Source organism: Podarcis erhardii (genome assembly GCF_964252035.2).
Source record: "Podarcis erhardii genome assembly, chromosome: 13".
Lineage (NCBI taxonomy): Eukaryota > Metazoa > Chordata > Lepidosauria > Squamata > Lacertidae > Podarcis > Podarcis erhardii.
Window position 1 is genome coordinate 50375154 of NC_138502.1, and position 14007 is coordinate 50389160.

General features: G+C 43.3%; 1 protein-coding gene across 9 annotated transcripts in view; it reads right to left on the reverse strand.

Moving 5' to 3' along the window:
* The window catches only part of COBL (cordon-bleu WH2 repeat protein), a 105451-nt gene that overhangs the window by 33909 nt on the left and 57535 nt on the right, over positions 1–14007 (reverse strand). For all 9 annotated transcript variants that reach the window (XM_081836246.1, XM_081836251.1, XM_081836244.1 and 6 more), the window contains 2 exons: positions 12761–12955; positions 1238–1358 (listed from right to left, as the gene is read on the reverse strand). In XM_081836246.1, the coding sequence (XP_081692372.1) occupies positions 1238–1358; positions 12761–12955 (316 nt within the window). The remainder of the gene's footprint in view (positions 1–1237; positions 1359–12760; positions 12956–14007) is intronic.

The following is a 14007-nucleotide window of genomic DNA, read 5'->3' on the forward strand; positions in this document are numbered from 1 at the left end:
TTGAATGGGGATGGTTGGAACCCATAGGAGTCAACTCCTAGGGGCCAAGGTTCGTTTGCCCCCCAAATAAAATATCTGAGGGGGCCGGAGACCCCCAAAGTTGATGGGCATTGCCATTCAAATGATGTGTGTGTGTGCTGCATCCTGTGATTGATTGTGCAGGCCAGGGCTTACCTGGGCCCCCTCAATATATTATTCAGGATGGTACCCCTTGTGAGAACAGTAAGGTTATAACATCCAGAGAGATTAAAGAGATGTTCAATGTTCTTAAAATAGTCCTTCATAACAATATTCTTTCTAGATATATAAACAAGCACATCAGTGATACCCAAGCTAATGGATTTCTATTGCTACTTAAAAATTGGAACACTAAATATGAGGTAATTTAATGAAAATAAATATAGACATAAAGCCAAACGGTTTCTTCCAAAATGGGAGGCATTTATAATATAAGCAATTAAGAGTGTTCATTTATGCATGTACTGGTTGTTCATTTATGCATGTACTGGGAACATGAGGACATCAGATGGAATCTTAAATGCATCACAGAAGCTGTAACTTGATTAATTTAATGTACTGGTTGATTATTGCTGCTGTGTATGATTTCTCTCATAGGTTTTAGCAATCCATCAAATGGCAGCTTGCTAAGGATGTGACTAAGTAGAATACCAACTGATTGTGAAGAATTTTCAGCTGAACCAAATTAATTCGAAATTTGGAAGAGTATGCCTTTTTTTGCCCTGGACTGATTTACAACTTATTATTTCTAGACATGGGACAATTTTGCCCATAATATCCAATATATACTCATAAAACAACAACCGGGTTTTATTGTACTTGTATATATTCAATATACACCACTTTTCATAAGTAATCTCTGTAGCTAGATAAAGGTGGAGGAATGTTGTCTGAGTACCTAAGAAAGGAATGTTAAAGCACCAGGAGAGTGCTGTTTAATATTCAACATTACAATGAAAACTGAATATAACCAATTATTTAATATACACTATATGTTACACACTCTATCTATCTATTCCAGCAGAGTTCTTCAACCAATTCATAAAATATAGATTATTTCTTATTTCCAGACTTTCATTCTGTCATGTTAATAATTTTCCAGATTACACTGTTTCTTGTCCATGTGGGAATATGTTACTATTAGTACCAATATATCACACAACTGGCAGATCAGCATAAAGCACATGCATCAGGCGCAATCATAACAAATTGTTCTTACCAATGGTGCTTTTCCTCTTGTCTTCCATTTCTTCTGTCCTGTTCTGTATTGGAGGGGTTGGTGGGGGAGGGGCGCGCCGTTTTTTCTTCTGTAAATCGTTTTGCGATTCGCTTGGGGACATCTGCCAAAGATGTGAGGGGAGGTAAAACTGTACTAAGTATTTGAACTATTTCTTTTGGAGAACCATAATTATCTTCAACACTTTCAATATGTGTGTATGTTTCAAAATGGCATTATGGGCCACAAAATGGGGTTTTGTAAATCTGTCAAAATTGTTGCCTGTTTTGGAAAAAAGGTACATATTACAGCAAATAGAATAGCAGAGACTCTTTTCCCCAATGACACAATTCACACTCCAAGTGCTGGCTGTCTCCTACCCTTTGGGGAATGACCATGATAAAGACTTGGGGACATTTCTTGGGGGACCCTAGTTGTGGGTGATTAAATCATTATGGACATAGTTAGCTGGGTGTGCAAAGGGTGTGCAGACCACATGGTGAGTTGCCTGCCAGGTGAAAAGGTTGTGGATGTTGCACGTTGTCTATGTAGCCTGATGGGCAGTGATGGGAATGTGCCAGTGGTGCCTATTTGGGTCATTAGAGAGCTATTTGCCACCAAATGTACACATTGGAGGCATGCACTGCCATTCTTGCAATAATGGCCATGCCTGCAGACACACATTTGTCACATCACATTGTGTTTTTAGGCGCACAGTTAAATCACCTTAGAAGCATACCTAGCTATTAGATATATCTGTCATATATATGTACTAGTTTCTCAAGACCATTCACCTCCTCGTGAATTGGGAATCTATGTCTTGAAACTTTGGGGACGTATTTCCTGCAGTGCAGATTTCTGACTATTTTCCTGGGTACATGGGCTGCGATCCCAATAGCCCTTCTGTTCCAAGAAAGCAATTTCTCTAACATGACAGATAAGGTGATGTCTGCCCTTAACAGCTGCACTTTCCCAGCTTGAGTGAACATGGGAAGCCTTTAAACGCAACATGTTAAACCAAAAGGGGTTTTCTGTGTTACTTGAATGTAGTCCTTAGGTCTGGAGGTGATGAGTCTGGAGATAATTCTAGCTTACCTTGCACAGCTGGTGCAAGGATCATTGAGATGAAGTATGTGGAGTAGTTTGCAAAAGCGCTATAGAAATGCTATGCCCTATTGCATGACAGTGCTTTTGAATTTTCGTGCTGGAGGAGATTCTTGAGAGTCCCATGGACTGCAAGAAGATCAAACCTCTCCATTCTGAAGGAAATCAGCCCTGAGTGCTCACTGGAAGGACAGATCCTGAAGTTGAGGCTCCAATACTTTGGCCACCTCATGAGAAAAGAAGACTCCCTGGAAAAGACCCTGATGTTGGGAAAGATGGAGGGCACAAGGAGAAGGGGACAACAGAGGACGAGATGGTTGGACAGTGTTCTCGAAGCTACCAGCATGAGTTTGACCAAACTGCGGGAGGCAGTGGAAGACAGGAGTGCCTGACATGTTCTGGTCCATGGGGTCACGAAGAGTCGGACACGACTAAACGACTAAACAACAACAACATTGCATGACAGAGTCTGCATACTTCTGTGTGGCACCTCTAGTTAAAAGACTGAGAAGTCTAACTTATCTAATCAAGGTCACAAAATCACAAAGTTCTTTTTCGTATGGCCATCACAGCTTAACTCAATACACAGAATGTGGTCTTGTTCCATTTCACACATGCAACTTAGTACATGACAAGTACACTATATAACTTAGTTCTGCATCATGTATATCGTTATGTAAGTGGTAGGAGATTTGCCTTCCTCCATTTGTTCTACTCTTTTCTGTACATTTTCCTGTACAACCCCCAGGTATGGTGCTTTGCTCTCGAAATATTTCTTGCAATGTGCGCTTGTATTTTTGCCATATTCATGCTGGAGAGCCACCATCCATCAGAGCAGACATTTACTGCATAGCATCAGGCAACTTCAAATGTTCACATCCCTCCCCCACTCTTTGCAACACTTAGTCCTGGGCTGAATGTGTCTGCCAGGAAATGATATTCTTAAACAAATTCCCTATGTTCAATGACTAAAGTAGTTTTGATTTCCTCTCCTTTTCACCCAAGGAAGTTACTTTGTAGCACCAAATATTTTCACATGCACTGAAATGCGTAGATTACACAAGTCTGCGTACGTTTGTTTTGGCAAGGAAAAAATGTGGCTTCCTCTATTTCCCTAAATACAGTCCTTTTTGTCACCATCACTTAGAAAACAAGGAACAAACTCATGCAGAAACCTCCAAAATCCACTAGACTTTAATTTGGATTCAGGATTAAAATTTATTTCCAACAATATTTGATGCTTTTGTGTAAAGAAGGGAAATAACTTTCAATTAACTTATTTCATTTATATCCTGACTCTTTCTTTTTGGAACCAAAGGTGAGTTCCCAGGCACTTTTATCTTTTTAAAAAAATAAATTTTATTAGAATTTTAAAAGAGAGCTATGGAGAATATTATCCAGTATCTTTTTTTATCCAAACTAAAGTGTTAATCTGGGGGGGGGGGGGGGAGAGAGACCAACACAGATCCAGAGGAAGAGAGAGAGAGAAGAAGAAGAAAAAATAAAATAAAGAGAAAGAGGTGAGTTAGAGAGATAGAAAAAGGATTAAAAGGGGGGAAATAAAATTAAGAAACTAAAGAACTTAGCGGGCTCATCTCCAGCCTGCAACTCCATTTCCCTGGGAAGGGAAATGGCTTTCCAGACCACCACAGTAGAGTCAATATCACACAATGAAGCGAGTCGCACAATTTACAGTGGTGCCTCGCAAGACGAAATTAATCCGTTCCGCGAGTCTCTTCGTCTTGCGGTTTTTTCGTCTTGCGAAGCACGGCTATTAGCGGCTTAGCGGATTAGCGCTATTAGCGGTTTAGCGGCTATTAATGGCTTAGCGGCTATTAGCGGCTTAGAAAAAGGGGGGGAAGGGAAAAAACTCGCAAGAACTCGCAATACGTTTCGTCTTGCGAAGCAAGCCCATAGGGAAATTCGTCTTGCGAAGCACCTCAAAAGACGGAAAACTCTTTCGTCTAGCGAGTTTTTCGTCTTGCGAGGCATTCGTCTTGCGGGGCACCACTGTATTTGGTTTCCCAGTACATATACAAGTTATGTTTACACTATAGTCTTTTAAGTGTGCAGTAGCATTATGTTTTAAAATACAATGGACATACCATAATTTTAAAATACATTATGGTTAAAATATGTTAACAATAATTTGAGCCTTCAATGAGTCGTAATATCTTCATAAGGAGCAGCAGGAGCTCCTCCAGTCCTTCAGTTTGTAAAAAGACACAATATCTGCAAAGTGCAGTAAAGCCAAGGTTTGCATGGATGTTTGGGAAAACATCTGCTGCTTCAGGACCGTATTTCCTCATGGGCAAAGCCAATGGCAAGCAGTGGGTTGGGCAACAGATGTGAATCTTACATTTATATAGCAGGCTACACTCCAGCCATAGAAAGAGGAAAAACACTTTTAAATGCCAGAAAAATTAGGAGGGATACATAGAGGAAGGGATGGGAAGAAGGAAGGAAGGAACTCCGGTGGCATGGAAAAATAGAGCAGTTTCAGGAAGCAGAGGGACTGCATACAATAAGATTGGGAGCCATGTGGTCGCTGGGCCACAGGTTGTCCACCTGTGCTGTAAAGATCTGATTTTTCTTAAAACATAAAATAAAAGTGTAATGCTTTGGCATTAATATAGTCCCATTGAACTTATTTGGAAGTGAGTTTTTCCTTTCTTTCTCTCTTCTTCTATTAATTAGAGAGGATTGGATTCTATGAGCCACTGTGCTAAGGCTGTCTTTTTTAGATTAAATAAAGAAACACATTCTGTTTCCTTGACAAAACCAGAAGAGTCCCAACTGGCAGAGGGAGCATCTTCTATATGTATTCATATACATTCAGTAAATTTCAGCTGTCACTTGTGACTTGTCTTTCCTTCGTGACAATGAATTTGGTTCTATTATTCGTGAGTGTCTTTTATACATGGATAAACATGAGTTTTCTTTACAAAATACAAAGTTGAGGCTAGATGGCTCCTGTGGTCCCTTCCAACTCTACAATTCTTTGATTCCATGATTTATATTCATTTATTTTATTTGATTTATCAATGTGATTTATATTATTTATCGGCTGTTCTTCAAGCATGAGTCTCAGAGCAGCTTATAGTATAACAACTCACACACAAGCATGTCTAGGCTACAGATATGAACAAGCTTCAAACCTGTTTGTGTTCTGATTGTCAACCAAGCAAAATTGAGATGGTAGTTTTGTGAAGAGGATAGTTAGGGATCGCTAACAAAGCCGTCTCAGCATTCTTACAAAAACTATACTTCTCAGTTTTTGTTGTACAAAGTCATCTTACACCTCCCCTTCAAGGGCTGCGCTGCTTATGGACTTGTTTCCAGGCACAGCTCAGCTCAAAGTACAGTGGTGCCCCGCAAGACGAACGCCTCGCAAGATGGAAAACCCGCTAGACGAAAGGGTTTTCCGTTTTGGAGGCGCTTCGCAAAAAGAATTTCCCTATGGGCTTCCTTCGCAAGACGAAAGCCCATAGGGAAATCTCCGGGACAGCGGGGAAGCGCAGCGCGTCTTCCCCACTGTCCTCGGACCTCCTCCGAAGGCTGGCGGTGGGGCGGAGAGACCTCCTCCCGCCGCCAGCCTTGGGATGGCTGCTCCGAAGGCTGGCGGTGGGGCGGAGAGACCTCCTCCCGCTGCCAGCCTTGGGATGGCTGCTCTGAAGGCTGGCGGTGGGGCGGAGAGACCTCCTCCCGCCGCCAGCCTTGGGATGGCTGCTCCGAAGGCTGGCAGTGGGGCGGAGAGACCTCCTCCCGCCGCCAGCCTTGGGATGGCTGCTCTGAAGGCTGGCAGTGGGGCGGAGAGACCTCCTACCGCCGCCAGCCTTCGGAAGGCTGCTCCGAAGGCTGGCGGTGGGGCGGAGAGACCTTCTCCCCGCGGCAGCCTTTGGATGGCTGTCCTGAAGACTTGCGGTGGGAGGAGGGTTTTCCTTCCCACCGCCAACTTTCAGAATGCTGTTCTGAATGTTGGCGTGGGGAGGAAAAACCCTCCTCCCACCGCAAGCCCCGGGAACAGAGGAGAAGCGCTGCGTGCCTTCCCCTCTGTTCCCGTACCTGTCCTGAAGGCTTGTGGTGGGGAGAAAAGCCCTTCTCCGCACCGCCAGCCTGGCAAGCGGTCTCCATAGGAACGCATTAATTGATTTTCAATGCATTCCTATGGGAAACCGTGCTTCGCAAGACGAAAAACTCGCAAGAAGAAAAAACTTGCGGAACGAATTAATTTCGTCTTGCGAGGCACCACTGTAGTTGTGGTGACCTTTAAAGCCTTAATTGCCTTAGGTTCAAGCTACTGTATTGTTGTTGTTGTTATTTATTTATTATTATTATTATTAGTAGTAGTAGTACCCAACCCATCTGACTGGGTTGCCCCATCCACTGTGGGCAGCTTCTAACATAAAAACATAATAAAACATTACACATTAAAAAGTTTCCCGATACAGCGCTGCCTTCAGATGTCTTCTAAAGGTTATATAGTTATATAGTTATATAGTTATATAGTTATATAGTTATATAGTTACTCATCTCCTTGACTTCCTCTCCCTGATAGGAGAGCATCCCACAGGGTGGGGCATGACCACCAAGAAGGCCCTCTGCTTGGTTCCCTGTAGCCTCGCATTGAGGGAACCGCCAGAAGGCCCTCGGTGCTGGTTCTCAGTGTCCGGGCTGAATGATGGGGGTGGAGACACACCTTCAGGTATACAAGGCCAAGGCTGCTTAGGGCTTTAAATTTCGGCACCAGCACTTCGGGACCACCTCTTTCTATAGCACTCTGCCTATATCGTAAGATCTGGCAGAGGGGCTGTTCTCCATATTCCAGCTATGGTAGAGACTAGAGAAAGGGCCTTCTATGTGACAGTACCTAAACTGTGAAATTCTTTGGCCCATGAGAATCGATCAGTCTCCCTTCTCTTACGGCGTTTCACCATATGGCAAAAATCTGATGCTGCTTTGGCACCTGAAACTTATCTGTTTTTTTACTATTTTATAGTATAAATAAATAAATAAATAAAATAATTTATGGTTGGTTTTATTTGTTATCTGCCCAGAGTAGCACATAGGCTGGAATTTTGTATATAAATAAATAAAAGCAAATAAATTACAGTTAGGAGTAGTTTCAAATGGTTTAGAGTACAGTGTTAGGTAAAGGGTAAAGGGACCCCTGACCATTAGGTCCAGTCGTGACCGACTCTGGCTCATCTCGCTTTATTGGCCGAGGAAGCCAGTGTACAGCTTCCGGGTCATGTGGCCAGCATGACTAAGCCGCTTCTGGCGAACCAGAGCAGTGCACGGAAATGCCGTTTACCTTCCCGCCAGAGTGATACCTATCTATCTACTTGCACTTTTACATGCTTTCGAACTGCTAGGTTGGCAGGAGCAGGGACCGAGCAACGGGAGCTCACCCCGTCGTGGGGATTCAAACCGCCGACCTTCTGATCGGCAAGTCCTAGGCTCTGTGGTTTAACCCACAGCGCCACCCGCGTCCCACCTCTGCAACAAATTCCTTAGTGAACCTCTCCTCAATGGCCTCACTGGGCCCTCCGTTATGTATATTAGCAAGTAAGAACTCAAAAGTCCCATTTTGCAACTGACTGCAAGATGTCAGTTCATATTATTATTTTTACAGCACCATCCATGTTGCTTCTTCAATGGAAACTGACTTGGGCTTCCTATCCTGAAGGTGCTTAAAATAACTGGGAGCTAGACTGGAAAACTTTGCAGAAGGAAATGTGCATCCTGAGCCATAGCTTGCTCCAAATGGGAGAAACTGATTCACAGCATCCTGCCTCAGAAAGGAGAAAAAACCCTATTCTTACTCACAGGAGAGTATTAGATGCACAAGAGATGCCATTCAGCGTTGAGGGAACAAAGGAAATGTGTTACGCGAGAAAGGTTAAGATGATATGTCACACAAGACCTTGGGATCAAAGGAAACTTTGAAGGAACTTTCGTCCGAAGGAAGACGAAAACAAACGCAAGTCTCCTGATCGTGTTTTCTGATTTAGGTGTCAAGGAGATAACTAATCTTAACCCGCCCATCCTTTTTGCTGACAAAATATTTCCACTGGAAAGTGTTCCCTACAATGAAGTGTTCACAACATTGATCCAAAGTCAAAAGTTACAGCAGAACAAAAAAGCAAAATATGTAAAACCAAGGTTTACAACCATCGGCGTTCTCCTGCTAAGCAAGTGGTCATAAACTTATAGAGTTGTAAAGGACCCCAAGGATCATCTAGTCCAGGCATAGGCAAACTCGGCCCTCCAGATGTGTTGAGACTACAGTTCCGATCATCCCTGACCACTGGTCCTGTTAGCTAGGGATGATGGGAGTTGTAGTCTCAACACATCTGGAGGGCCAAGTTTGCCTATGCCTGGACTAGATGATCCTTGGGGTCCTTTACAACTCTATAATTTTATGACCACTTGCTTAGCAGGAGAACGCTGATGGTTGTAAGCCTTGGTTTTACATATTTTGCTTTGGTGGTTAGGCATTGGAGTGTTAGGTTGGAAGGGTGGGGAGGTAGTGGCCATCACCTACCCCTCCTAATTCAAGGGTATTCCGTTAAAGGAATCCGGGAGACGTGAACCTGTCCGAAGCCCAGGCAGGCTAGGGCCATGGCATGACCCCTATCGGTGACCCTGGGGGAGCTCAAATTGGTTTGCATCGACGGGGCTCCCCCTACTGGTGGTTAACCCTTCTGAGACTTCCTGCAAGTGGGCAGGAGTCAGATATAGGCGATTCGGTTTCAATGCCTAAGCCAATACCACTCACATTCTGTAACCAATAAAGTTGTGTCCTTTTTTAGCCCATTAACCTAAAATATTGGTGTCAAGTGTCTTTATTCCAACAAAGGGGAGGGTTCGGGGCCTTGCCACGCAACTGAACCTACAGTATCTCCGAAGTATGCCTGAATACATCTGTTAACTAAAGATATATTTCTCTGTTAGCAGTTAACCAGCGGGATGGCTGGATTGGCTCCATCAATTCACCTGTGCATAGGTGCCCGACCCCACTCCAGTCTTATCCAGGTAAGCTGTAGCAACACGGAGCCAGGAGGGCAGCTCTGCCGCTCAACTCCACCCGACAGACTACCTCTGGTTATACGTGAAATGCATTAAGAGCTTGGAATAGGTCTTCAAATAAATAGTTTTAACTTTCTTTGATAACTGGGCTTATTTCAAAGTAAATATGTGCATACTACTGCAGCCTCAGTCATGCCTAACTTTAGGAAGATTAAGGGTCAAGATAAAGAGTTTCCTGATATGTGTACCTACCCTGTCACAGAATATGTTAAAAGCTTTATGAAGCCTATCATATATATATTTTAAAATTTCTATTCTGCATTTTTTTCTTGGTTCTTAAGAAAATGACTTCCACTGAGAAAGAATTTCTGTCTCTCCCTTTTAAAAATGTATTTTCCTTTTCCTATTAAAAAAAAATCCTGGAGTCTCTCTGAAAATAAACATGTTCTCCCATTGCAGGATATTCCTGTTAGTAACAGTTGTACACAAATAAACGTTTGTAAACAAACATCTTATCTTTTTATGGAAGGAAGTCAATTAATAAGGAATTGACGTTCTTCCTTGGGGATGGAATGCAAGTTCATCCCCATAAACTAAAGAAATAAATGAACACGCTGGCATTTTCGCAGACTGGATAACCTACACACCTTTAAGTTTTGTCTGTTGGTGTTTCCAAACAAACAGTACCCCTGTTGCTTCCTTCCTGTATAATGCTGCTTTTTCTTCCTTTCCCCCTGAGAGTTGATTTCCATGTTATGCATTTCATTCAGGAGAGTTAGTCCTGTTGATGTGGAGTAAATTTATTCTGGTGTCTACATTAAGACAAACCAGATTCTGTGACTTAACTCTACTGTACCTAAATACAAGCACATCCAGCAATGTTTTTGTCACAGAAGGAGCTTGCAAGTATACTCTCATAACTAAAAGCGAGGCAAATGTAGCTCCTGGTAGGTGGGGTGCGTAGAAAAAGACTTTGGCCTGTTTCTGGTTGTTTTTTCAGTCATAAGGAGTCTATAGCATTTAGTCTGACCTGTTGCATCCAGGCCTCAGCAATGCCAATTACGTATTACAAAGAGAAAAGCTACTAAACTTCCTTTTCATAACTACATCTTCAGCTTTCATAACAATTCAGAGTTTCAGAAATACACAAAACACCACAAAATCAGGCTAAATGTATTGATCTAAAATATTTTTGAAATTTCCTCATGGGCCAACATGGCTACTCTTGCTTTTTATAGAATCACGTCATTGTTAATTGCCCACTTAGGATACCACCTCCTGTGTCTAATGAAATGGGTGCTAGTTCTTTGATATTTTTGCTACAAAAATCTAACATGGATACCCCTCTGGAATTCTGACTAGTATAAACTATTTTTGGAACAGAATTTACTTATCAGAGACAATATTATAAAAACACTATTACTAGCTTTGATCATGCAAAAGTGCTCTAAAATTAACTTTATTTACGTCATCTCCCTAAGGACACTGTGATTTATTTATTTTTTAAAAAATAATTTTTATTAAACTTTCTATTTTAACAATCCAATCAAATCACATTAAGTATTCCAGATTATACAAATACATATCATATAGTCCAAATGTTCTGCCAAATTATAAATTTTTGTTGGGGCTTCCCATGCTTCAAGTTCAGTGGGGTTCCAATCATCTTATGTTTCTACTGCCTTGAGTTTCCAATAGTTCCTTCTTTAAATCTTCCTGTTGTTATCCTTCCTTCTTTCATGGCCTCTGTGTGACTCACCTTTTTTTTTTTTTACAAAGGACACTGTGATTTAGGGGCATTTTAGAGTACCTAAAATACTTAACATGAAAGCAATGTCCTAAATTTTAGGAAGGTATGAGAAACTGGTACCCAGATCTAATAAGAAAGAAACCTTGCTTTTTTGGGTCTGAAAAGTGAGAAACGCCTTCATGACACGATCTACTTGGTGGTGGTCCTCCATTTGAGGAATGCCCTCCCTAGCGAGATGCATCAGACTCCCTCACTGTTGATTTTCAGGAGAATTTTAAAAACACTCCTGTTTAACTCAGGCATTTGATGGCATTCCTGTTTACCTAAGCATTTGATGGTTGAAAGTTCTGTTCCCGGCAACGCTGAATTTAATAGTAAAGGTAAAGGGGCCCCTGACCATTCGGTCCAGTCGTGGCCGACTCTGGGGTTGCGGCGCTCATCTCGCTTTATTGGCTGAGGGAGCTGGTGTACAGCTTCTGGGTCATGTGGCCAGCATGACTAAGCCACTTCTGGCGAACCAGAGCAGTGCACGGAAACGTCGTTTACCTTCCCACCAAAGCGGTACCTATTTATCTACTTGCACTTTGTGCTTTCGAACTGCTAGGTTGGCAGGAGCAGGGACCGAGCAACGGGAGCTCACCCCGTCACGGGGATTCGAACTGCCGACCTTCTGATCGGCATAGGTGACTGCTTTTAAGAGTTTTAATGTTTTTAGAAAGTTGTTTTAACCTGTTTTTTAGAAGGTTGCTTTTAACTATTTTAGCAGTTTTTATTGAATCGCTTTAGAGTATGGACATGTTTGCCACCCAGGGCTCCTCTGGAGGAAGATGCAGTATATAAATTTAATCCAAGGGTCTAACTCAACAATAAAAGGAGCTGCTACCACTCTGCATCTCCTTCACCACCTATAATGTTTTCATGTAGCTAAATTTTAGGAAGGTATGAGAAACTGGTAGAAACCTTGCTTTTTTGGGTCTGAAAAGTGAGAAACGCCTTCATGACACGATCTACTTGGTGGCGGTCCTCCATTTGAGGAATGTGTGTGTCACAGGAAAAGCATAGGAGACACACACACACACACACACCATAAAATATCACAAGGTTCATTCAGATCTTCCTTTTCCTCTCAGAACCTGCTACTCAAAAATACGGACACAGGGGTATGAATCTACCATGGGAAGCCTAAATATCGTGCCATGTGGTCACTGTGTACTTCCCAGAGGAGAAAGGAACACAAAAACATTCCAAGCCCAGGAGTTCCTTTCAGCATACTCCAGACATTTCTGTTTTGACTACTTAATCTCAAGCATTTTCTTGGCCAGGCACAGGCAAACTCGGCCCTCCAGATGTTTTGGGACTACCACTCCCATCATCCCTAGCTAACAGGACCAGTGGTCAGGGATGGTGGGAGTTGTAGTCCCAAAACATCTGGAGGGCCAAGTTTGCCTATGACTGTTCTAGGCTGAATAATGATGTGAAGACTAGCACTCGCTGCTCTAAATGCCCCTAGGCAAACAGGTTCATTTATTTAAAACACTTCCATACTTGCCCTTAATCCAAATCAGGGTCCAGGGTCCAGCAAGGTATAGACTGTGCTGAGTTTTCATGATTCGGATTGCACTTTGCTATACAGTTCTTACCAGACTCAGTGCTTTCTCTGGACTGCTCGTCTCCCCGCCCTGCATCTGAGGAATCACCGCTGGGGGTGGAGGAGCTCTCCGCTTTTTCATTTCGGTGCTTCCAGTAATTCCTGAGATGTTCCCCAAAGACTGTGATGGACCCAAAGTAAAGGAACGTGAATCCACTGAAGAAGAATACGGAGCTGTTGCAAGTCCCTGTAAGTAAATAAATTCACAACCTCATTAAAATCTCTTAAATATGACATTTCACAGTCAGTCCCTAAAATATGTATCTTGGGAAGGGGGGAATGCCCCCTCACACTAACCCATCTTGAACATTTCCTCTTGTGTTTTTAGATGCGTTAGATGTTGCTGCTAATACAATGTGTTGAAGAAATGAACCTGTCAGGGTTTCTGGGAGAAGTGAGGAGATGGCAGAGGAGACGGAAAGCGAGTGGGAGGAGGGAGAGAGAGACGAGGAAGAAGATGACGGAATTCGAAGGGAATCTATGAGCCTAAGCAGTGAGTCAGAGGATTCCCAAAAGGGAGCTAGCATGATCAGGCGAAAAGCAGGAGAAGAGAGAAGCTGTGAAAAGTCAGGAAAGGAGGGGAGAAAGCCCAGTGAAGCACAGACGCTGTCAGAGGGGTCTCAGCCGGAACGGAGTAAAGGGGGTGGAGTTGTCAGCCTCTCGGAGGGAGGAGGAACAGGAGAAAACAGAGAGAGGGGGTTGGAGCAAGGTGTTCAGCCGGAAAGGGTAGAGAGTGGAACAGGGGGCAGTATAGAGGACGAAGGAAAGGTCAAAAGCAACGTACGCGCGCCAAGTTCAAACATAGAGGCGCGCGGAAGTGGGGAAAGCTCAGAGGAGGAGCCCGGCCCCAAAGCCAGAAGGAGGGGGCAGGAGGCGGCAGAGGATTCAGCCTCAGGCGAATCCCGGAAAGAGAGAACCCAGGGGGGCAGAAAGACCCTGCGGAAAAGAAAGGAGAGGAAGAGGTGGTCTAGAGCCAGGCTATTAAGTTGGTGTGGAGGAGGGGAGGAGTCAGAGGGGGACTTCGGCGGTCTAACGTGACAGACGTACAGCCACAATGCTGAACTGTGAAAGGAGCAATTATCTTCAATAAACTTTTCCTGTAAGTAAACTATAACGGAGTAAGGTCTCTCGTGAGCTGGGACCCACCTGGGTGGCTGTGACAGAAAGTCCCCCTCCCTCTGAAAGCAAAAAATTTTTTTTTTTGCGAAGCTCACGAACGGGGCAGCCATGAGTGCTGAG